The sequence below is a fragment of the Chinchilla lanigera genome, unplaced genomic scaffold, assembly GCF_000276665.1.
Source record: "Chinchilla lanigera isolate Chin_1 unplaced genomic scaffold, ChiLan1.0 scaffold00022, whole genome shotgun sequence".
Classification (NCBI taxonomy): Eukaryota; Metazoa; Chordata; class Mammalia; order Rodentia; family Chinchillidae; genus Chinchilla; species Chinchilla lanigera.
This window is the reverse complement of record NW_004955423.1, coordinates 21,668,536-21,694,288: the sequence shown is the minus strand read 5'-3', so window position 1 is coordinate 21,694,288 and position 25,753 is coordinate 21,668,536. Positions and strand designations below refer to the sequence as shown.

General features: G+C 44.1%; 1 protein-coding gene across 3 annotated transcripts in view; it reads left to right on the top strand.

Annotated features, from left to right (window-relative positions):
• The window catches only part of Srsf11 (serine/arginine-rich splicing factor 11), a gene marked incomplete in the record, with an annotated part of 36,336 nt that extends 11,972 nt beyond the window's left edge, over window positions 1-24,364 (top strand). The window contains 11 exon segments of one of the 3 annotated variants that reach the window (XM_013514402.1): window positions 4,789-4,922; window positions 8,633-8,742; window positions 10,291-10,383; window positions 11,328-11,377; window positions 12,881-13,008; window positions 14,679-14,760; window positions 17,392-17,523; window positions 18,894-18,983; window positions 21,341-21,436; window positions 21,789-21,927; window positions 22,019-24,364. In XM_013514402.1, the coding sequence (XP_013369856.1) occupies window positions 4,789-4,922; window positions 8,633-8,742; window positions 10,291-10,383; window positions 11,328-11,377; window positions 12,881-13,008; window positions 14,679-14,760; window positions 17,392-17,523; window positions 18,894-18,983; window positions 21,341-21,436; window positions 21,789-21,927; window positions 22,019-22,213 (1,249 nt within the window). 3 annotated transcript variants of the gene reach the window in all.
• Window positions 24,365-25,753: the final 1,389 nt, after the last annotated feature.

Below are 25,753 nucleotides of genomic sequence, written 5' to 3'. Positions count from 1 at the left end.
ACCCCTGGCGCGGGCTCCCGGCCCCGCCCCCGTTGTGCCGGCGGGGGGTTTCGTTCGGCTGCTGCACTTTCGGTATTTCACGTGTTCGGGATAAGCCCCTTCCTTTCAGAAAACGAGCGGGTATGTTCTCGGAGTTTTGTTTTGTTTTTTTCCCCTGTCTTTGGAAGAAAGGTAACAGTGTTTCCGGTCTTTTTAGTATTGATTTGGTGTGAAAATTGGTAGGCCGCTGCTTAGTTAAGTCCGTACTGCTGTTTCGCGATTCTGGCCTTAATTCGAATGCTAGACTTTTTAAAACAGATGTGCAGATAAAAATGAGTGTTCTTTCAAAAAATGAGTGTGGGTGTTTCACAGGTGTCTTACAGATTAATGTCGAAATCTTGGCTGTATTTTTTTGTCGTGTTACTCGTTCTGGAAATTATTGTTGAAGTTTTAAATTAAAAAGAGAAAGTGTAGTGTGAGATCAGGTATAAAAGATAGTGGAGCAAAGATAGTCATGTGCTCTTTGGGAAAGTTATTGGAAAAGTGGAAATTCAAGTATTAGTGTCAGAAAACATGCATTATCCATCATGTTGAGAATTTTATGATGTTACTTAAACTCTGAACAGGAAATTGGGAATTCTCAGTGACTCTGCTGTTGTGTGTATTAAATCATTGATCTTTCTGTACATTTCTGATTAACAAATCAGTTGGTCAAAGTTAGTCATAATCAGATACTTGCTGAGTGTCAGCATATTTCATGACTTTGTACCTAAAATATTTTCACATGACTATTGCTGTTTTCAAATTGGTCTCTTACCTTTAATTTCTAGGGAAAGTTCACTTGTACAGTTGGGATGCAGCTATCAGTTTGCATGAGATGTAGAGTTCTGGGAAGATGTACATATATTTTGAACGGAAATTTGACTTGCTTTACTAATGGACAAACTTTTGTAATACATACAGAAATACATATTTTGCTGTTACTTTTCTTTTTTTTTTTTTTTTTTTTTGTCTTTTGTCTTTTCTTCTGGTACCAGGAATCGAACTCACGACCTTGCGCTTGCCAGGCAAGTGCTTTGCCGCTGAGCTAAATCCCCAGCCCCTACTGTTACTTTTCTCATGACACGTTGCTTGTAAAATGGCAGAAAATAAGAGTGATAACATTTGATGGTTGTAATCATTTTATTACTGGGGTATTTGAGATACTTTATTTAATTGTAGTGTAATTTTTATAGTCCCACAAGTTACTAAGAATTTCCACTGACTTTAAAATACGTTATTCTCTTGAGATAATCTTTTTAATGCACTTGGGAAAAGATAACAAAGACAAGAGCTGGCATTCTCCTGGTTTCCGTTTTTTTCCCTTAAAGCATGGGTAGTAGCAGTTTCCTCCTAACTAGGGCGGCTCCTGGGGAGTTGTTTATCCAGGAGTGTGCTGGGTGCTCTGAACTCAGAGGGATCTTTTCCCTGTATTAGAAGCTGCTGTGTTAACACAGGTTTATCCCTTGCCTTCCTCCTTTCAGCTTGCCACTTACTAATCATTTTCTTCCAAAAGGAAATACAAAGTTACAATAGAGTGGTTGTTAGGTTGTTACCTTTTGTGGCCTTCCAGATGTGAACAGTGCTGTAGTTGACTCTCTTATTTCCCGAGTTGGTTTTCATTGGTTTGTTTGCCAGGAAACTTCAGATTCTTTCCGGTATTTGCAGGGATGATGTGATGTGCTGTGGACTCATAAAGGTCCAAAAGGCCTGGTCGTTCAAAAAAACACATATGAGTAAAAGAATAAAAACTTTCTGAAGTAATGACATGTTTTGCTTTAGTGGGATTTCACAGGAGATTATAACAAGTGCTTATCAAATAATCCCAGTGAAGCATGTCAGTCGTATGGAAACTCAGAGCTGCTGTAACACTAAATTTAAGGTCATTAGTAGCTTTTCTGTGACCAAACATGAATACTCTAATGATCTTAAAATAGTAACTAAGTATAGTTAGATAAAGGAAAGAATTTAACTCACCTTTCAAGAAAATTTTGCTTCAGTAGATATAATGCTTCACTGTATTTTTCTCTGCACAGCAAAGGAGAGGGCAGGTGAAGTCCGCAGAATTGAATTTCCAGATGGGTGTTGCCTTTGTCACACACGTGACTTTTAGGAGCTTGGAGGTACTTTGTTTACAAGCCCACAGTTCTCCGCGGTGGAGCGGAAAGGCTGCTATCAGTGGCCTGAACTTGGGTTCTCACACTTGCTTAGCTGTGAGAGTTGACCAGGGTTCTTGTTAACAATCAGGGCCCTCCTAGAAAGGGGTTCTTGGATTTAATGGCCTTTACAGGGACACCAGCATTGGGAATTGTCTGTATACATCCTAGGAGATTCTAAAATGTCTCTCCAAGGACACTCAGCACCATTTGGAAATAGTACCAAGTGCCACTACTCATGGGTAGGAGACAAAAGCATACAGTGCTTTATTTTCCCTGTCAGGCTCTTCAGTTCTTCAGCACCATCGTGTTCTTAACAATAGAAATAAGATATTTCTGTTTTTAGAAGGGACAGTTGCATAAAATAAATTTTAACAGAAAGTATAAGAATGTAATTGTGGAGCCAAATAACAAAACCTTTAAACATTTAAAAGAGATCCTTTCAAAGTGGAGAAAGGTCTTATTTTCCAAGTGAGGGTCTTTTTTACACTATTCAGATTGTTTGTAATTGATGTCAACTCTATTGTCTGTCACAGGCTTTGATTCCCATGGTGTTAATGAGTAGAAAAAATCATGAATCATTTTAAGATTGCCAGGTAAATGGCAATGAATTATGAACACAGGGTAGGACTTTCTAAAAGCTTCATTATATATTGAAGAACTTTGTATTTGATAGTTTCTTTTTTCTCTTAGTAGGATAACAGTAGTATTAAAAAAATTCTAAGAAATGTAAGTGCCTGCTGTGTTAGGGCAGCACTAAAGGCATTTTATTAGGGGTTGAGAACATAGGATAATAGCGTTAAGAGAAGTTTTTAAATCAGTAGCAAAAGCATAGATACCAGAAAAGAAGTACAGCTTGGTGTGCTGGCGCATGCCTGTAATCCCTGCACTTGGGAGGCTGAAGCATGAGGATCACTGTGAGTTCAAAGCCAGCCTGGGCTACATAGTGGTGAGACCCTGTCTCAAAAAAAAAAAAAGTATCAATAAATGAAAATATAAATGGAAATGACATAACTTCACTACTAGAAATGTTACAGCATTCTTCTCACTACTCTGTTGCAACATTGTTCAATTTTAGAGTAGTAGTGCCTCCTCACATGAAGTCTGCAAACTGTCTGGGAAAACACTTAGCAGTATACCTCTCCCACGAGATGGCTTCAATTTTCTGTGGACAAATTGTCCATCTTGAACCTAAGTTAGGATCTGTGCTTACTATGGGAGATCCTTCCAGTTCTAATGGGTGTGAGTTTTCAGACTATGTGTAGCCTTATATTAATCCTCAAGTAATGCTAAAAATTCTTTTCTTGTCAGTGTCAAAATGAAGAAAAACTTCATTTTCAGTGAATATATGGGTGTCTGAATAACTATAGTAACCAAATCTGGTGTAATTTTTTATATACACACGTGAACATGTCTCATTTATTATGAACGTTAAGAGGCTCTAACAACGTTAGACTGTATTACAGGATTTCCCTTTTTGTTACCGAATGTTAAGATATAATCAGCTTGTTACAATACTGTGTTCTCCAACCTGGGAACATAATAAAATTGTCAAAGGAGATTTGAGGAGAAGCAAACTCAGTACTCTATTCACCAGAGATGGTGATTGATGTGGAGTGGACAGCGTGAATACCCGCACGCACGCACGCACGGGTGAATTTGTTGTATAACGTGGGATGCTGTGATTACTGTGGCCTTCGGGTGTTGGTTTTCAGATAACTTTTGGTATGATGTCAGGGAGCCAAACGTGCCTTTAACCGTTTTCTTTCTCAGAGAAGCTTTTCTAATAGAATTGGCAGTCAGCATGTATTGTTTCTTTAAAGCCTACTCTTAGCATTATTTCTCTTACACTGCTGTAGCTTGCATTTCACTTGTTGATCTTTTTTTTTGAAGAAGCAACTGCTGAGGGAAGTGGCTCTTTCACACACAAATTGTACAGGTTGGGAGAGGCTTACGTTTTGTTTATGCTTAAAGTTTTTCCGTTCTCTCAAAGTGCTCCAGGCCAGAAAGTCTATTTCCAGTATCTGGGCCCTCTTATGTGCTCCGCGCAGAAAAGGCACTTCAGGTGGCTGATCAGGGGTGTGGCAAATTCAAGGCCCAGCTAGGCTACATAGATTAAGTTCAGGGCCAGTTTGGGGTATATAAGGAGACTCTGTCTTCAAAAAAACTAGATTATCAAATTGTTACACTCTTCAAAATCATTTTTACTCTGAGAACTTAGCTGTAATGAAAAGTTGCTAAGCCAAAACTACTTGTTCCTGAGCGTGGGTGTCTGGCTGGGAGGTGGGGGACAGTGGTCGAGCGCTTGTAGCCCTGGGTTCAGTCCCCAACTCCACAGAAACGTGTAAGAGGTATTAAGAAAAGCATGTTGCTATTCTTACAGTCTCAGTTCCGAGACCTTCCAACACTATTTTTAACCTGATACATTTTAAATTTAAATAGGGATTATAGGTTTTATCAACTCCACAGTTCGTTCTGTGAGTTCAGTGGCCGGTGCATATTTTCTTTCAAATTAGTTAAATTAATTTGTATGGAATTATGGATGCAAGTGCTGGTTCGCAAGTTGCACATTGTGTTTTCAGTGATGATTCTCTTCTTCTGTGTTATTTTTTAGTGACTCGCCTTTACCAGTCTCATCTCGTGTCTGCTTTGTTAAGTTCCATGATCCGGACTCGGCAGTTGTGGCGCAGCATCTGACAAACACTGTATTCGTTGACAGAGCTTTGATAGTCGTACCGTATGCTGAAGGTTTGTGCTTTGTTTAACTACCCACGTGGGCATCCTCAGATGACCGTCTACCTCAGTGTAGTTGCAGAGTGAGCGTTAGCGGTGTGTTAAAGTCTAAGCGGTTAACATTTGGAAACCCTTGTTATACTGCAGTACATGATACTTACTTGCAGATTATTTAATTCTAATCATTAGAAATGAGGTCTTTTTTTATAAGATATTTAACCCTTTGCTTTCTTTAATACATTTTTAAGTTCAAGAAAACCATATCCTTACTTGTAACTCTCTGAGATATATCTACTTAGTTTTGTGGAAAAGTCCCAAAGGTAAAATGATTCACTCCACGTGCACTTAACAGAAACCTTCAAATGCATGATGTTATCTAAATAAATGACTAGATTATATTTCTGTAATGCTTCCTCACAATGATAACTTTAAAAAAAACCCACATTGAATTCCGGTATACCAAGGGTTGCAGTGATTTTAAATTTTGTGAAAATGCAAGATTTCCTATAGTTTAGGTGCCAGATGGGCACTGGGTGTTTTGTTTTTATGCCAGATTTTCTTGTTCATTCTTGTTATATTTTCTAGAATATCTCTAAATAATAAATTCTTCTCTCTGTTATTTGTGTGTGTGATTTTTGTAGTGGAGAAGGCAAATGCAAACTTCCAGATGACTGAAAAACAGTGGGTCCTCTGCAGCTACAGGGGATTCTAGACATTAACTAAAGGCCAGCAAGCACTCCAGTGCCCCAGTGTTCCCTGGTGTGACCATTCGTTAACTGCATTTTCTCTCTTTTTACGTTTTAGGCTGTTAAAGTAATTTGACAGAAAAGTTGAGCAGGTTTTTTGGATCTAACAAAAAGCCACTGTGACAAGACAACACTATTTAATACCATTTTGTAAAATTTTCTGAGTCATATTTTATAATTTGATTGTTCCCAGTATACTGCTACTTGATTTGCTTTTTGGTAACTATAAATTTTGATTGAAGAAATCATTAACATGATAGAATAACTGGATTTTAAGTTAACATTTTATTAAATACACTGACCAGCATTTACATGCTTTACCTTTCCTTTAATAAACTGGTCAGTAGAAAGAAAGCCTTGTGATTGTTTATTTTAGTTGCTATCTTAGATCTTTGAATACAAATGTGAACATTTACACTATATCTTGTAAAGTTGTGAAATGTCTGAAGTTGGAGAAATTGACTTGGGGTTTCTAAAGAAAATAAGTTCTGTTGAGAGTTGGGTTAAGGCATGCTGTTGTAATAGTACTTGTGTCTCCATTGTATTAAAGTACCTGAGCACAGTTTTAAGGTTATTAAGATAGACAGACAGATGGACTTTAAAACAATCTTTTGGTTAAAAAAGTTTCTTTTATATCAGTGTTTCTTGTAGGCTAAGACTTAACCACCAATAAAAAATTTCTAGGATTCAAATTTAGGATGGGTAAAATATAAATGATAGGCCTGGAAACACAGGTCAGATCACGTGAGTAATGTGCAGAACATTGAAGTTAGCCATTAAATTTAAGGAATTTTTATTGGCTAAGTATTATGATTCCCAAGCCTAGAACATAATACAGTATATCATATAACTGGCCTTTACGGGTAGTTTTAGACTATAGTAGTTTTTTAAGCTCTGTTTTTCGAAGTAAGGTTTTGGGGAATGTGTATAGAATTATAGAAATGTTCAGTTGAGAAATCCATCTTTGCCGTGTTTGATTCGTGGTATGATATGCTGTATTAATGTTACCTCCATTAAGTAACCGAATGTTCAGTCCCTTTGTCACCATGCACTCTGGTTTTAGCTTTTACACTTTGGGAATGGCTCTTAGCCACTGTTGTAGAGCAGTAGACACAAAATTTACGGTAAGAAACAGCCTAAATTGGTAAAACTGAGCTATCAAGATTTGGAAGGAACTCGTAATAGTAATGAATTTGGGGGTTATTTTAGGTTCCTTGGTTAATGTTTGTTTCTTTTGTCTGTTTCTTTTTCTTTCATTTCTACACATTCATGCAGTATTTCATGGTTCTATCAAAGCAGCAGTAAAAAAAATACTCTTGACGCATGAAAATTAACTGGTGAGGGGCCTCATTGCTATTTTTTAAATTGTAGTTTTATTTTTAAATAGTCTTTTTAATCGGAGGATCAGATGCATGATTTTTTTTAATGGATGCAGATCTTCTATCAGGTGTCTCAGTAAACTCAAGAGGACTTAGTTTGCCAGAAATGTTGCAAATGCACTAATTTGAGTAAGATGTTGATACTTAATATATCCTCTTGAGACATAATTTTGCATGCAAAATTACCCCTTAATCTCTGTAGGTTTGTTAATATTGATGCATTAATGCCCTATATTTAAATGATCTTCTCCCCTTCCCCTCCATAACTCTCGGTATCTAAATTGATGACAGCTCTGGCACAAGCAAGATAACAGTGCTGTGTAGTATACATTTGTTTATATTATCGGCACTTCTCAGTGTAGGAGGAAGGAACCATTACCTTTATTTAACAGTGGTTTTTCTTTTTTGTTGTTGTGTTTTACAGTTCTTTTCCCTGGTTCAGCCTGAACTATATACCAGGCCCTGCTGAAAATACCACCCAACAGTTTTCTTCTGCAGCTTATCCAGTTTCTCTTAAGTGCCCTGTACATATTGTATGTTTTATGATGAGATGCAGTTTCTTAATATGTATTACAGAGATACTACTGGTATTTGCAAATATGTAGTTTAATTGTATTATTGAACTCTCATTTTGGGGGCTTGGGCACATTAACAGATTAATCCATCTGTATAGGGCTTTTGCTGTTGCATAGAATTGAAATTGTCTACACAAATATTTGTATTAGGGCCCTTAGATTTTATCTGAATACACAAATTAGGCCTTGAAAACAGACATACTTGTCGCTTTGGGCTTAAGGAGTTGAGTTCAGTTAGTTTTAAACTGACACTGTGTAGCATTTTTGGTACAAGTAGCATGGCACATGTTGGAACATAAAAGCATTTACTGTACAGGTAAGGAATGTGCCATGTTGTTTTACCTATTTTCGCTTTCTCTCTCTCTATCTCTCCCACTCCCACACACATCCTGTGTGTATTCAGAGATCTTCAGAAACGTTCATGTTCATTTTCATGAGTCAGCAAAAGCCCTACGCTTGATTCCAACAGAATATTTCCTTACATACTTTTCTTCTCTTAAATTTTACAAAATTTGTATGGTAGGTGTAAAAATCATAGTAACTGTACCATATTATTAACCCCTAAATCAAACTTTTTTTGTCTTGTGTATCTTGATTTTTCTGTGTGCTTTATAGTGAAGCAGCCGACACGAGTCGTTGTTCATAAAACAGCTTTTGAAAGTTGAGAGCACACCCCTGGAGAACCGACTGTGCTTGCTTACGTTTGGTTCATGACTTAAAAATCGAGTACAGGTGATGAAATCTTGGCAGTGTTAACAAAAAAGTAGTGTGTATTGTGCTATTTTTTTTTTACTCTAGAAACTTAACCATTTGTAGAGAAAAAAGGAAACATTTTCACACATTGAAGTTTCATTCTGACATAAAATTAATGATAAATAATCATAGAGATCAAGCTTTATATTTTAGCGAGCATAAGTACTTTCAGCAAACTCAGGTGGTATATCAGGTAGACATTTTCTGGGTGTTTTTGTGTGTTTTCTGCCTTACCAAAGAGTGTACTCTCATGCAAGAATGTTTCTCTGCAGGAGTTATTCCTGATGAGACTAAGGCTCTGTCTCTGTTGGCACCAGCTAATGCAGTGGCAGGTCTTCTGCCCGGTGGTGGACTCCTCCCCACACCCAACCCACTTACCCAGGTACTTGTTCTGTTCAATTCTGAAAGGCTGGAAAGAAGCATTGAACTGTGGACGAACCTAAACATACCTGAACTTTTCAAGTGCTTTTGTGGTCTAGTTCTTACAGCAACATGACGTGTGCATATTATTGGAGAAGACTGTGTTAAAATCATAACACCGTTTAGAAAGTTGGTATTGTAAGAATAAGTATCATAAAATATCCCAACTGAAATTGTGGACGTGCTGTAAGAAGTGGATTTGGGCGAGAAAAGAAAAGGAAACAGAAGGAAAGTTCCGTAAAGGATGCCTGCCCCGCCCCTTTTGCTCTCTCACAGCCCTTTGTTCTTCTGCTGTCACCTAGGGGTTGCCTCAAATGGAGGGTTGAAAATAAAGAGCGATTCTAGATGAGAATGCTGGATGTGGGGAATGCGGAGTAAAGTTGGTTAAAAGGTTTCTAACAGTGCTGTAAGAGGGCACATCATTATATTGTAGACATGTGATTTAATGTTGTGTTCTGCAGTGCTGGGGGTCAAACTAAGGACTCACACATGCCAAGCGCGTGCTGTGCCCCCAGCCCAGGAGGCACTTGAAATAACATGCATGCTGCCTGCTGCCACTGTGTAACTAGTCATTGCTTTCAGAGCTACAGTGAAGGCGATCCTCACCTAGAAGTGTCTGCAGGCGCCCTTCCCCGCAGTGTGCCTGAGTGAAGGGCCGGTGCCGTTAGCTGTGACGGGAGTAGTGGAGCATCTTGGAAAGATCCGGAGCTCCCGGCCCTCTGGGCCTGACTGTCTCACTTCACTCCTAGTTCCTCACCTGTGGCATGAGGACCTGAGTAATTGCTAGGTCTTTTTGCTGTATAAAACTATGTATTCTACCAGACCATGGTGTGAAGGAAAACGCATTTCACCTGTACTCAGTTACATTACCAAAAATGTAGTACTTTGTATTTCCTGCATAGTAACTGAAACGGGGTGAACTTAGAGAATAGTTTTTTGGAGAAAGTCAGATTGCCTGTGACGTTACTAGGCTTTACATCTCTTCGTCTGTTCAGGGTAAATCAGAATTCTCAGGTAGGACCAGAGCTACATACTGTGTGAATGTGCAAGAGGGGACAAGAGTTCACTTCTAGAAGGTTGCTAGGGGAAGTCTGATGACTTCAACACAGTGGGCAAGACATCTCGGAGGCAGAAGGAACGTGCCAAGGGACACACTTAGAGCAGGGGACTTGGGGCTCCCTGCTTCTGCTCCGCTGAGACTCAGGCCTCCTTGGAAAGCATGGCTGGAGCATAGGAAATATTTTTCCCTGCATCTTGGTTTTAACTGCATTCTCGAGTTGATGAGACATTGGACCATCCCTTAGAGTAAGGTTTGGCAAGCCACCCATTTTAGCTACAAAACAAAATTGTTCATCATCTGTGGCTAAATTTAATGCGCATTTGCATACAGTTGCATGGCTGCAGCAGAGACCCCAACGCACAACTGACTGTCTGACCCTTTACAGAAAGGAAGTGCTAAGCCCTGGTCCTGGGGTCAGAGTGGTTTTACATAAAGAAACCTTTCTTACAGATTGGAGCTGTTCCACTGGCTGCTTTGGGAGCTCCCACTCTGGACCCTGCCCTTGCTGCCCTGGGACTTCCTGGAGCAAACTTGAACTCTCAGGTACCTGAACTGCCCGGCAACTTTTAGCCAGTTTTACAGAAACCTTACTGTTTGCTTGTGTATTAAGAGAGTAAGTGAGTGCTGTGTCATAGGAACGCTTCGTACTCCTGTCAGCTTTTTAAAGGCGATCTGAAGGGTCACTAAATGGTTAGCGTCTTACAATTCAAAGAAAAACGGGTTCCTGGGGAACCCCGCACACCATCAGCGCATCTCAGCCACGGGTTTTTGGGAAGCGTGGCGCACCATCAGTATATCTCGGCTACAGAGGCGTCCTGAACTCTACTGTCACGGAAATTCTTGGGCTTCGCTTGTGCTGTTGTTTTGTTGTTGACATGTAAGCTTTCCCAAAGCCCTAACCCTGATTCATAAAACTAGATAGAGGCTTTGCGTGAAGCTTCACCCCCACCCTTTTTATTTTTATTTGTTAATTTTGAGACAGGATATCACTAAGTTGCCCTGGCTGAGCTGGAACTTGGGATCTTCCTGCCTCAGCCTCCTAGAGTGCTGGGGTTATAGGTGTGTGCCACCATGTCCAGCTTTTAAAGTCCTTCTTTCCTGGAGATCTTCTGACACACACTCTAAGGAATTAAGTTTTGTTTTAATGTATCTTTAAAATACTACTTTCCCTCTGAACATCTGAAAACAAGCAAGAGGTAATTCTGTAATCTAGACTGTAGAGTGTTTCAGGTTACTTCCTAAGTCTGTTAAATACAGTAGCCACTAAAGCCATTTGTTATTTTTTTTTTTTTTTTAGTGTGGCTACTAAAAAATTTACTTACACACAACTTGCATTGTGTCTTTACTGCTCAGCGTCTGCGTGGAGCATTCTAACTTTCATAGGGTTGGCAGATTGTGCCAGGACCTTTCAACACAGTGAAAAGATGAAATAGCAGTGATTTACTGTGTTCTGTGGTCTTACCACTCTTATGTTTTGTTTCCTGTAGTCTCTTGCAGCAGATCAGTTGCTGAAGCTTATGAGCACCGTTGATCCCAAGTAAGTATTTTTCTTTGGTGGTATAGTGGGTGGATTTCTAGACAGAAATTACCTTTTTCTTTTTTTTTTTGAAACACTCATGCTATGTAGCTCAGGTTGGCCTTGAACTCACTGTGTGGCCCAGGCTAGCCTTGAACTCACGGTAATCCACCTGCTTCGGCCTCCTAATTGCTGGGATTACAGGCACACACTGCCATACCTGGTGAGAATAGTTAGTTTTGATAGCTCAAAATATTATCTGTTCTCAAGGCTTCTCTTATATACTGTTTTGTGGAAACAAGGAGAGAATCCCCAAAGCGAGCATCTTGTTTTGGCCTAGGTAGTTCAGACCAGCGTCGAAGCACTCGTGCTTCCTAGCGTGGGTCATCAGTGCTCTGGTGGCGAAGCATCATGTGCAGTGATGTTCGTGCCGTCCCCTGGGGAACCACGGGGCTGGGAAGCTGCATGCAGGGACACAGTGTGGAGATGATGAGAGGGAGCCTCGGAGGGACCTGGGAGCTAGTGCGGCCGAGCTGAGGGAGCTGGGCCCACGCAGAGCAGAGGTGCCCGGGAGTGGAACCATCGGCCACACAGTCTCGGGTCCTTTGATTAGTGTCTTTCCTGTTAGGCCTGGAATTGTCTCTACCTGAGGTGCAACAAGTTCAGGAATCTGTTTTAATTAGTAAATTAAATTTGAACTTCATGCCGTTTCCCATTATGCTCGTGAAAGTCTCTCAGTAACTCAGGAGAGCTCGGGGCTGCGGGACAGAATGATTGACTTTGGTATTTGGTGGCCTTTTACCTCAAGAATTACAATTCACAACCAAGCCTGTGCCCGCCACCCGTTTACTGGGGACTGTCAATGCAGTTCATGTTCTTGTGCCCTCAGTTTCCTTTCCTGTTCCACGTGGACCCTGCACATGTCACCGCATGGGGGCATCAGGCGTGAGCCTTTCCAGTCAGGGTTTCCTCTGTAACTGCAGGGAGCCGTTGGGTGCCTCTGTTTCCCATGTCTGCAATTTAAAGGCAGTGCCTTTGCGCCAGCAGATTGAGATGCCAGGTTTCCAGCTGGGTGGGGAGAAATTCACTTAGGCTTTTAGCATCAGTAGTGTTTCCAAAATACGTTTGTTTACAGAAAGTTAAAGTAAATAGGTATTTTTTAATTCCATAATTCCAGGTCTCTGAATCATTGAAATAGAGAGGCTCATTGTACAGATTCAGAAGGATGCTATGCTGTACACTGTTTTGAATTTTTTTGCGACAGGGTCTCACTGTGTAGTTGAGGTTGGCCTTGCGCTTACTGTATAGCCCAGGCTGGCCTCACACTCAAAGCAGTGCTTCTGCTTCAGCCTCGTGAGTGCTGAGATTACAGATGTGCACCACCACATCTGGCTGTATATCCTGAAGTCACGGAATCCTCCCCCATTTTTTATCAAGAAATATTTTACTAAAATGGTGTTATATGAAACATAAACACTTGAAGTTTAGAAATATTTTCATTCTCAATTCTTGTTTCTGTTTCAGGTTGAATCATGTAGCTGCTGGTCTTGTTTCACCAAGTCTGAAATCAGATACCTCTAGTAAAGAGATAGAGGAAGCTATGAAAAGAGTCCGAGAAGCACAGTCCCTGATATCTGCTGCTATAGAACCAGGTAGAATTACCTTTTTGCAGTAGTACTGAGTATTAAACTGTCTCTTGTCGAGAATGCTGACCATTCAAGTGTGGAAGCGTGTCGAACAATACTCACACATTTTCAGGTTCTGACAAATAAAAGCTGTAATGCAGTGCCACCCGCACAGAAGTAGAAATACCTGGAGTCGTGTGCGGCTGTCATTCTGGTGCTGTCTCTGCTGAGCAGAGGACAGGGGTGTCAGCAGATGTGCTGCCGTGACAGGGCAGTCCTCAAGCAGGGACTGAGAGGCCAGAGAGCCAGCAGCATCTAGGGTAATCCGGTGCTGGGGTGATACTTAGGCTTATTTTTCATCATTTGTCTACTACAGGATGGCCTGATTTTAAGCCTCTTATTAGACCAAGAGAAGAAGGAAAGCAAGTTCCTTATTTTTTGCAGTCTTCAATGAAGTGACCTTTCTCATGTGTGCTGGGGAGAATCCAGGTCTCGCTCATGCTAGGCAGCTGCTCAGCCACCGAGCTGGGCCCATGCAGGGGCTCCGGGTTGGGGCGGTGGCCGCCTGCTGTGGTCCACGTGTGTTTACATCTGTGGGCGTGGATTGCTTTTCCTTGTTAAACAGTGTTCTTGGGTTCTTATTCCTTAATGAACGATGTTCTCAGCATGCATAATATTAGGAAAATAACTTTATAATGGGAAAACGTCCCAAATGTTTTACGTATTATATATCATTTAATCAGTAAAATGTCTTAGTAATTAACAGTGGTCACATGGCAAGTAATAAAACTAGATACACAGCTGGATCAGTGTAACCCAACGCTTTGGGACACCTGATACTTACTTCTGTTGAAAACCCACCACTACTACTGAATGTGGTTTCGTAGATTTTTGTGAATTCCTTATTGATAGTGACATTCATAACAAACTGAGCACTGTTATGAAAAGATCTACAAGTGAAAGATAGAGGAACTCATTCTCCCTTTGAAATGAGGAAGTGAATAATTCTGATCTAGATGTGTTTCCTGTGCTTGTGTAATTAATGTCTGTTCGTTAGTCCTTCTGTGGACGTGCGTTCAGTGTATTCAGCATAGGAGTGTGAGAAAGGCAGTGGATTCTCCCCGAACTCCAAGCCCATGCACACGCATCCACACACTCAGGCGGAAGAACAGTGTGCAGGATTGTGGTGATGGCTCTTTATAAACCTACATAGTGAATGTATTTGCTGGTAAGTACTGTCTGGGAGACATTAGCAATATAGAAACAGTAACAGTAAAGGCTGAATCTGGCTGAATTGTAACTATATGTGAAAGAACCTAAGGAAAAAGAACTCATTTAGAACCTCTGAATAATAAACTAGAGCCAAAGAATGAGAAAGGTAACCCTTCTTCCTCTTTTATGGGAAATACTTCCTAAGTACACGGCCTCCTAAGTACGGCAAATGAGAAACAGCACGGGGAAGCTTCAGCTAGCTGAGAACTTGACATCAAATTAGAACCTACCAGAAACCTGGACAGTCAGTGTCACTTGAGCAGGCATCAGCGTTATGCATTATGAAATGATTACTTGTAACATTTAAGGGTGTGTGTAAAAGGTCAGAAGTAAGATAAAGAAGTTGTTCGAGTATTTCCTGAATGGAAATGGTTCTCTTTGATGATTTCTAAGCATACGTTTTTGTTTGTTTCCTTTTAAATCAGATAAGAAAGAAGAAAAGAGAAGGCATTCAAGATCAAGATCTCGCTCCAGGAGGAGGAGGACTCCCTCATCTTCTAGACACAGGTTAGACTGATTTTTGTAGAGGTTCGTTGTACCCGTACACGAAGGTAGCTTTTATGTCGTTTTCTCTGGTAACTCACGACCCCAGAGCGGTGCCACAGCAGGTGTTCGTTACCATTGAAAGCTCTAAAAGCTTCGCCCTCGGTGCCCTAGATTAACATGAGAGTCAGCGCTGAGTTCACGGGTGTGAAAGGCAGAAAGGACAGAGACCAAAACGGTGGAGTCATGCTTTAAAATCAGAACGTCCGTAGGCGGTAGGAACAGACTGGCCCTGTGCATGGAAGTGAGCCCGCCCGCGGGAGGAGTGCTGAGCCCTGTCCGGTCATCCTGCAGCTGAGGCGGGGATAGTGAAGTAAGGAAAGGTAGTCTTAACCTGTTACTGTGATGGGCTCTTTTTTATAAAATGACAAAATTTGACAAGCGACCGTTCCTGAAAAGTTACTGTGATGTGGAATGTGAAACTGCAATTAGAAATCATCTTCATGTTCTTTTAAATTAAAACGTTTATCTGTCTTGACTTTGAGTAGACCTTTAAAGAGGAGGAACTTTCACTGTTTGATCAAAGACATCTTTGCTGAAGGTGACCCGTTCTTCTTCAACATGGGGCGTAGGGCAGTGGCAGTGACCGCTAAGACAGTCGTGGTGTGTTGAGGAAATGTCAGCGCAGTGCGGAAGGCGCGCAGTAGCCGCTGCTTTTGAAACACCCCGAGCCAGGGTCAGGGGGCACCCAGGAGTCCACAGACCTCAGTTTGGAAACGGCCACTGGGGTTTTTCAAGGCTTCCTTTCTAAGCTCCCTGCGCAGGCTCATTGCCTTCAAGCCCTGGTGTAAGCTGCCCAAAGGCGGCGTGCAGGTGCGGATTTGGGCTTGTGGTTGGTGCTTCTGCTGTGTCCACTGCACCTCATTGGAAAGTTAAGCTCACTGCCTAGTGGGTTTTTCAAAGCCCTGTGAAGTGCTCACTGTTTGTTGAGGAAAGTCTTGTGTTCCTGTGACTTGCTTTGAGGTCTAGTAAGTCGGGGCTGCAGTGGTTGCCTGAGGGCACAGTGGTGAGTGAGCGGAGCCCCTTGCCCTTGGGGAGTTGACAGGGGTCGGCCTTGCCTTTCGGTGTCTGAGGGTGCAGAGCCCTTACTGCCAGATTGTTTAACAGGCAGTTTCCCATCAAAATGTGATAAAATAAACATTTCTGGAGTTCAGTATGGCAGGTTGATGGGCTTTGTCTCCAGGGAGTTCAGTAAGGGGAGGGAGAAGCATCAGCACGTCACATGCACGCCGGGATCTGTCCTTGGGAGAAGCCATGCCGCTCACAGGCATTTGTGAGGTAGGTGGTGTCATCTTCAAGTGCAGAAGTGGCAGCAGCAGGAGGTTAGATGATCTCAGGGCGCGGAGAGTTGAGTCTGGGTTTTTCCGCTCCTGGTGTGTCTGTACTGCCGTCTTCTGGAGCAGGCAGAGAGCTGAGGCTGTACTGGAAATACCCCACAGACGGGTCAGTGACGTTAGGTCATCGGCACGAACAAAAATTTCAGAACGGATTTTTAACAGTTCTTGAAACAGAGGAGGGAGTGTTCTGAGGCAGAGGATCTGTGACAGCATCTAAAGGCTCCGACAGCTTGACCGAGGGGGGCAGGGAAGGAACAGAGACATTTCTGAAATGTGGCAGGGGCCCAGGGACAGGCCAAATGACCCGCGGGAGCTGCGAGTACGGAGCAGCTTGAACTGAGCGCTGTGTGCCAGCCCCGCGTGGCTCGGGGTCTTGTACATTGTGGCTAGAGAAGTGGCGGGCCCTGTAGCAGGGCCCGAGGTAGACAGCAGCACCCGGAGCAGATTGCGTAACATAGGGTAACAGGTCTACTCTGGAACTTTTCATGAGGTCTGCCTTTTTGTAAAGTATGTACCAAACATTTGGTAATTGATAAATAAGGTTTAACTTACAGTAGTAGAGAATTAAATAAAAAGTGTTTGTTAAAGTCTAAGAGAATTGTAGCCGGTTGTCATGGTGCACCCCTATAATCCCAGCACCATAGAGGCTGAGGGAGGAGGATTGCTTTGAGTTTGAGGCCAGCCTGAACTACCTAGTGGGTTCAAGGCCAGGCCGAATTGCACAGGGAGACCCTTCTCAAAAACCAGAACTAAGTAAGTAAGTAAAATAATATAACGCCATACAGTTGGGTTTTTCTGTTTCCTTCCTTTTTAGTCGTTTTTCTATTTGTATGTGTGGTACTGGGGCTGAGCACTGAGCTGCATGCCCAGCCCTTTGGTTAGTTCTTCAGGGTCTCCCTAACTTACCGAGTTACTCAGGCTTGGGACCCCGCTGCCACAGCCTCCCGGTGTGCTGGCTCACAGCTGCGTGCTGCCATGCCTGGCTTCTCCTAGCAGCTTTAACCTGCGAATTGGAGGTGCAGTGGGTGGAGAAGGCCTGCTCGGCCAGGCTTACCACCAGATTGAAAGGCGGGGAACTCCAGCTCGTAAGAGGCCCCCTGGCTGTAAGATGGCAAGGAGGTTTAATGTGGACTACACTGTGGACAGCAGCTGGAAGGGCACTTGCTGCCCTTGCTGTTAGCCCGTAGGTCTGAGGCTGACGAAATATGCACAACTCATCTTTTACATTTCCCCACATAAGTGGCTTTCTTTTTACTAGGCGATCAAGAAGTCGGTCAAGGAGGCGATCACATTCTAAGTCAAGGAGTAGACGGCGATCAAAAAGTCCAAGACGGAGAAGATCTCATTCCAGAGAGAGAGGTAGACGGTCAAGGAGCACTTCAAAGGCTAGGTAAGCATCTGCGACGGGGAGAGCCTGGGTTGTGGAACAGCCGTCAGGCCTGAGCTCAGGGCTGCTTAATACGAGGTGCGGTGGGTGGGGGCAGGGGCCAGATGGCCGCGCGGCTCTGTAGGGCTCGAGGGGGCTCCCCTCTCCCTGTCCGCTGTATAAACAAGCTCAGGCCTGTGTCTGGAGGCCTTGGGAAGATTTCTGAGGAGCAGAAGTTTGTGTTAGGTTTCTTCTTCTCACTGGACACCGCTAAGGCTCCAGTCCTTGCAGCCCCTCCTGGTAATGTGCCGGAGGGCGTGAGGCACACAGCTGTGCTTCACCCTCAGTAACTGGTGATCACACTTCATGGCATGTCCTTCCACCAACTGAGAGTGGCCACGGTGTGATTGGGCATGTGACCCTACAGGACCGTGGTTGCGTGTGATTATTACCAGCAACACCGCCATCCGGCCCTGAGCTTTAAAGGGCCACTGCTGGAGGGCCCGTGGTCACTTCCTACACGGTGCGCCGGGCCTGCTTGGAGGCTGGTGTTGCAGGGGTCTGAGAGTCAGATGGCGAAGAGCAGCTTGACAGAGTGGGTGATTGCCGGAGCTGAGGGCTGAGGGGAAGGGGCGGGGTGGAGAGGACAGGGAGGGAGATGGCCAGTGAACAACAGAGCAGGGGATTTGCTCGCGGATTGTCAGGGTAGGGGTGTGTGTGGTCGCCGAACTTCCCACTCAGCAAGTTAGCGTACTGGCCACCTACCTACGGCTCAGAGCTTGGCGGATACGGTGTTGCTGGGGGAAGTCACTGTGGGATTTAAATACCAGTAAATTCGTAGGAATTTTAAAAAGCTTTGAGCTGAAATACGGATGTAGTAGCCGTGTATTTTGATGGGCTGCTTTTCTAAGTGCACTGAGCAGACCAGGGTACGTAGCACTGGGAAAGGTCACCATTGGCTTGACCCTTGGTTTGGTGTTACCCTGGGTGCGGGTGCGCGCTTCGGAAAGGTGTTGTTGAGCAAGTAGGTAGTGCGCTAGGGCTGCAGCCTAGTGGTAGAGGTGGGTGGGAGAACGGCGGTGAGCTGAGTGCAGGAGTGTTAAGGGGCCTAGAGACGCGTGCAGAGCCTGTTGGAGCCACTGCCGAGCGCGCTGTGGAACTGACCAGCCTCCAGAGTGCTTCTCACCACATGGGCTGCTTCTCGATGGGCTTTTTGACGACGCCATTTCACCATGAATATGCCACAGGAGCGCTCTTCTCAGGCTGCTTCTGTCAAGAGCGCTCATGTTTCCAGGAGCGGGATTAAATCCGATTACACTTGTGCTTTTATCTGTGACTTACAAATTGGCATTCGCTGTCTTCTCATGCATTCTGAAATTGTGTTCATTTATTAGAGACAAAAAGAAAGAAGACAAAGAAAAGAAACGCTCCAAAACACCACCAAAAAGTTACAGCACAGCCAGGCGTTCCAGAAGTGCAAGCAGGTAATTGGGCGTTAAGAAACTGTTTCTTAATTTTAAACTGCAGGATGACCAGTAGGCTGTGGTCATGAAAGGTGTTCAGAGCATAGGTAAGTCCTTCGGTGTTGGGAAAATCGGGGCTGGGAAATGTCAGAAGCTTTTAAAGGCAGTTAGGAAAAAATAACCTTAAGTTTACCTTTCTGCTGAATATTTTACCCGTTGATTGATGGGTTGATTGCAGAGAATTTGAAATGACATGGGATTTAGCACAGTTTTTCTGTCATATGTCTTACGCTGTAATGGCTAAAGCATACGGAATTGTTAAATTTTATTTTCATTGTGAGAAGTTGTGCTCACTATATCCACATGTTCATACATGAGAGTTTTTCTTTCCCATGTAGTAGTTCATTCAGTGCAAGTTCTGCTGTCTTCTTTGCAGTATACTTTATTTAAATTACTAGAGAGTTCATGTCATACTATGAAAACCTCAGTGTGGGTGATGAAAGACTCAGGAGTGCTAACTGTGAAACTTGTAGAAGAAAAACGGGAAAATTTTCATGAGCTGCTACTTGGCAGTGCTTTCCTACATAACAGAGCACAAGCCCAGAAGAAAAATTGGAGCTCGTCAGAATTAAAAGCTTCTGTGTCTCAAAGGGTACTTTCATGGAAGTAAGAAGACTTCCACAGATAATACTGGAAAATGTTTGCACTTTACATAGCTGACACCTAAAATATGTGAAGGGACTGATATCCGAGATAGCATACAATTCGTATAGCCCAGAAGAAGAAAGGCAGATAACCCAACTGAAAAATATGCCAGAGGGATTAGGCAAGGTGACACATTCATATAATTTGGGCTACCGGGGAGGCTGAGGCACGATTACCTGCCCTGCATAACTTGAGACTCTTGTCTCAAAAATAAATTAAAAAGATAGGGAATGTGCGTGACTCAGTTTGACTCCGTAAGTTAAATCTCCCAGTACTGTTCCCACACTCACTGCTCCACACGCAAGGGCTCTGTGTGGCCATTTCTCCCAAGAAGGCCTGCAAGCGTCTTAGCAAGTGTGTGGCGGGGGCTCAGCATCAGAAGTTACTGAAACGCCGGTCCGAGTCGCCGCGGGACAGCGTCTCATACTTGCCACGGTGCTCACACTGCAGAGGACGGGGAGAAATGAGCACCCTGGGCATTGTGAGAGGAACATAAAACACTGCGCCTGCTTTGGACGATGTTACCCAGGTTTTTGATCCTGCAGCTTCCCTGCTGGAGGGAGGGAGTCACACAGATACTCAGAGCACTGCTAACGCTGGGCGAAGGCAGCCTGCACGTACACCGGCAGGCGAGTACACAGAGGTGTCCTGTGCGGCAGACCGTGCAGTGCGGAGAGGGGGATGCGCGCCGCCCTCCTCTGGAGTGTCCACACAGGACAGGGACTGGGACAGGTCCGCAGAGCAGCCCTCAGCCCCTCGGGGAGGGGCGGACGGGCCGATAGTGAAAGGGAGTGGAGTGTGTTTGCAGAACGATGAAAAACTCAAGAGTGAGCTTCTGAGAAAAGGAAAGTAGGTGTCAGCGCCCAGAAGACGACAGACGCGCTAAGGGTCGGCCAGCCACTGCGGCCGGGGCGAGGAAGAGGGAGCCGTGCTCGGCGTGCGCCGGCCCCCGCCCGCTGTCCCTATGCTGAAAGCAGAGCACGGGGTTCGTGTCTTCAAAAGCAGTATCTAACATGGAAAGCGTTCCGCGGTGCAGCAGCCTCTGCGGGGCACAGGATCACAACGTGAAACTTTGCCTCCGCCTAGAGAATCGGGAGGTCAGGGTACCCGAGACAGGAGCGTCAGATGTGCTCTTGCCGGCTGGGCGGCCGGGCGTGGGTGTCCTTGTGTGCGGTGTGCCCAGGCGGAGGGGCGCGGTGCGCGGGCAGGAGCTGGGACTCTGCAAGTACACGTGGTATTCTTAAAGCCACCGCAGAAAGGAAGTGAAAGCTGTTTCTTAAAAATAAATACCCAGGTCGGTGGGGAGGATTTTGCTGGCATGTAAGGAGCCAGTTTAGTTTATACCTTTCCAGTAACTGCTCTCCGCATTTCATCCAGTGACTTACAGTTAACGCTTTGAACGTTCGTGCCTGCCTTCCAGACCCCGGCATCTCTGAATGATCTGTACCTGTTTCAGTCGAAAGCCCGCCGCCTCAGTAATAGGTCGCTACTGATCTTTTCTCTTGCGTTAAGCTTTGGATAAGCAGTTTTTTTCATAGCCCGGGATTATTTCAGCTCAAAACAGTATGGTGAGACAGGTTTTGAGTTATAAGAGGTGTGTTGTACAGTTTCCTAGTGGAGCGAAATAGAGCGTATTGTATTTTAAAGTCTAGTTTGCACGTTTGTAATTTCAGAGAAAGACGGCGACGAAGAAGCAGGAGTGGAACAAGATCTCCCAAAAAGCCTCGGTCGCCTAAAAGAAAAATGTCTCGCTCCCCATCCCCTCGAAGGTAAGACTGCTGATCAGGTAGACCTGTCTTACACCTGCCAGAAGCTGTAAGTTTGAAAAGGTGTCCTGTATTTTTAAACACCTAACAGCTTCTCCTCCTCTCTGGGAATTTGAAATGCCCCCAGAATCCACACGCACTGCCCTGTGCTCCGTCAGGCTTCCAGGAGCGCTCTGGAAGTCGCCTCTAGGCCTGCAGCCAGGTCACAGCCTTCGCGCCTGTGTCACCTGTGTGCAGCTTGTACCTCTGGCGGTGTTTCGGTCGCTACGCTGCGGGTGAGGCTTCCTGAGGGTGCTGGAAAGAAAGCACCTTCTCTGAGCACCTTCTCCGTTCTGACCCTTGTAACTCACTGTAGACATAAAAAGGAGAAGAAGAAAGACAGAGACAAAGAACGCAGCAGAGATGAAAGGGAACGCTCCACAAGCAAAAAGAAGAAGAGCAAAGATAAGGAAAAGGAGCGGGAGAGGAAGTCGGAGAGCGACAAGGACGTGAAAGTATGTATGCAGGCCGCCCTCGCCGCGGGCGCGGGAGCAGGGAGGCCGCTGGGGCTGCGGGAGCTCACTTGCGCTGTTCTCGGGAAAGCAGGTCACACGGGACTACGACGAGGAGGAGCAGGGCTACGACAGCGAGAAGGAGAAGAAGGAGGACAAGAAGCCCGCAGACGCGGGCTCCCCCAAGGCCAAGGAGTGCTCTGTGGAGAAGGCGGCTGGCGATGCGCTGAGAGAGTCCAAGGTGAACGGGGACGATCACCACGAGGAGGACATGGACATGAGCGACTGAGCGCCGCACCGGGCTCCTGCTGCGCGCACCGGTGTCGTCCCTCTGTGACCGCTCGCTCGCTCAGCGCTGCGTGCACGTCTCCAGCCCAGGCGTGCACGGCTCTGAGTGACAAGTGGTTACAGAGCTCCTGATGGTGACCTTCATGATTTACATCCAGAAGCGTGTAGAAAAGGGTACCTCGGTAACCAGCTCTGGTTGTGGTGAAATCTGGTGGGGTAGCCCGGCGGTCTCACTGTCCCGGGGCTGCTGCGTCCCAAAGGCGACAGCTGCATGCGGCCACAGCAGGCATGGATCGTCTCTGTTGTGTGAGCTCCCTTCTTCCGTACGTTCACTTATAGTCTCTAGAATTTGGTTCATTGCCGTAATAGAGCCATGTAGGGAATGCACTGATTGCATGTTATTGTGGCAAGAATACCCTAAATGTCATTACAGTCCTCCAGCAGGACGGGTCTCTTCTGGTCTTGTTTGTTGACATGACGAAATAACATTCTTAGAGTTACATCTGGAAATGAGCATTTGAGTAGATAATCCTTGAAGCCATGTGGCTCAATTTTTGTGGCTTTTGTTTAACTTTGAAAGGTTATATATGCACTAACCTTTTTTGATGGCTAATTAGGCTTTAATTACAAAAACAAGATTTCACATAAAACTGTCTTTGGCGGTGAGGAAGTGAGCAACATATTTCGAGGTAGAATTGTATACGTTTTCATAGGTGTTGGGGAATTTTTTTCCTGAAATAATTGACTCCACCTCTGCATCAGTGAGAGTTACCGCCTCTCCCGAGTCCACCTGTAAAAGAAACTTCTCTCGTCCTGATTTTCAATTCTCCACTTTCACTGTTTCAAGCTCAGTGTTGGAAAAAAGGGGATAGTGCATTTTAAATTGATCGTCATATACTTTTAAAACAAATCGACTTGATAATGTACTTTTATTTGATCTCAAGTTGTATAAAACCAATAAATTTGTGTTCTTATTACTGCAGTAGTAACCTTAATGCACACGGTGATAATCTGCGAAGTAGTTAGGCAACTGTTTTCTTAGTTACAGGAGTTCCGAGCTTCACTTTTGTGCAGTAGAACAAAAGTAGGCTACAGTCTGTGCCATGTTGCTGTACAGTTTCTGAAATTGTTTTACAAGACTTTGATAATAAAACCCTGAAACTTATGTTCATGTTCCTGTAAAACCGCATTTGTATTTATTTACGCTGTTGAATGTATGACATTTACCTCATTTTACAGATCTCATTTCTTTCCCTTGCTGCCCACATTTGAATACAGTTATGAGACGAAATCTCCCGCCGCGGAGACCGCTGCCCGTAGCACTGTCAGTGTCGCTTCTGTCTGAAATCCTCTCTCTCTCTCTTTGGATGTGGGAACGGGGTTGGAGAACGCAGTGAACTTCTAGGATAAACATGCTGTCACCCCCAAGTAGTAAATTTATATTTTCAGTGAAATATAGATATTTGCCTTTTCTGAGATAGTCTAGAAGATGTCAATAATCTGTATGTACTGTACCATACTAAATAGTATATTTATTCACCCAGTCAGTGAGGAGTGTTTGGGCAGCTGGGCTTAACAGACTTGGAATTGTAGCTTCTCTCCAAGTTTTGAGTATAAATTGGTTTTTTCAAAACCTGTTCTAAAATTGAAATGCCATATCAAAAAGCAGTGTTTTTATTACAGTTTGTAGTTAACTTTTTAAAGATTTTTATCAACAGGACTTTTCTCTAGAGCAAGTGTAAGGAGTTCTAGTCATGGGCGGAATAATCACTGCATTTTTAAACAGTTGGATGCAAACATTTGTTTAAATTTCCGAGAACATTTTTCAGTAGACAAAGCAACAGCATGGGATGTGACCATTTTGTAAGTCAAGACCATGTAAAACAGTGTCACCTCCTGGGATGGACCTCGTTCAGAGGCTCGTCCTCGCCGGTCACCCCAAGTGCAGACACGGTCACTGTCTGGGGCCCTGGTGAGCGGCCGCAGAGGGGAGCCTCCTGGCTTCCAGCGACCGTTTCCCGCGCGGCGCTGGCGGTGCAAGGGGACAGCCTTCCGCAGGAGAGAACTGGAACCGACTGAACACTGCCCCCAGAGTTCTGTTCTGTATCTGCTAGTAAGCGATTTTAAAATAAAAGTGGTTTTGTTAGAAAAATGTTTGTCCTTATTTATTTGCCTAAAGTTTTCAGTAGTGATTAAGAGTAGTGGCTGTAATAAAGCACCTTTTTGGAAGAAAGAAAAATTTGGTTTTTGAAGCACAGACTATGTAACGAAGGCTGCTTCAAGGCCTCTTGCCTCAGCCTCCCATTGCTGGGATTGCAGGCAGGTGCCACCACGCCTGGCTCAAAAATCAGGTCACGAGTTTGGGCTAGGTAGTAGAGCTGGGCCCGTGCTGTTTGGAGATTTGATACGCTTTTTAGTTGGAATTTAAATTTCTGCCCTTGATCTCAAAACTAGCTAATGCATGTTCTCTCTGCTGCTAAGAATGTTTTTCTCTTGAAGGATGTGTATTTGTGCTTTGCTTCTGTGCGGAGGTCTGAGGGCTATGCTGATGCTTGTTTCCTGAGCACCCCGGCTGCACACATCTCCTAGGAGTTGGCATGAGTAGGAATTACACTTCCTGACTTTCTAAAAGACTGATTCCAGGTGGACTTGAAGATAGTTGAAACTTTTTTTTTTCGGTCAAGGAATATATGGCTTTAAATATTCTTAGCAAAATAACAGCATCAACAAGTTGATGAAATACTCTTAAGACTTCTTAAAGTATGAAGCACAAAATGTTTAGCAATGTAAGACAATTTATGGAAGGTCAGACATTTTTAAATGACCAATAAAATATCCTTAGAAGTGATGCTCACATCCTTCTGAGACTTTATTAAAGGTTATTTTTGTAGTGCATTGTCACTAAAACTATCATGACACTTTTTTTTAAGCTAGGAGCTAAAGTATGATTTGTGCACTAGAAATTGAAGGTCTAGATCACAAAGAATGTCCCAAATAATACCTAATATTAATGTAATTTTTAGGAATGTTTCTGCCTGGCATTTTAGAAACAAGTCAACTTCCCTGCAGAGCCACTAAATGTACTTTTGAACCTATATTACTAATATAAAGTGCTGAGAATGGTACCACATACCTGTAGCCCCAGCGCTTTGGGTGGCTGAGGCAGGAAGGTTTCAAGTTTGAGCCCAGCCTGGGTAATGTGAGACATCTCAAAATTTAGAAAAAGAGTGGATGTAGCTCAGTATGAAAGCCCCGGGTTCAATCCCCACTACTGTGAAACAGTAGAAACTGCCTATTTTCATTGACTATGTTGGAGTTTATTAAATTCCAAGTTTGATGCTGAATATTAACGAATCCACAAAATGTGTCACAGTTTCCTCTAGTTAATGAAAGGGGAGGGGGCCGGGATTTAATGAGAAGCACTGCAGGTTTGTTGTGTGACCCAGGTGCGGCTAGCGTGGTGTCTCAGGCCGGGCTGCTGGCGTGTGTGCCTCTCCCCCTTGCCCAGCTGCTGCGGGGTGCGGCGGGCGGGCAGAGACCC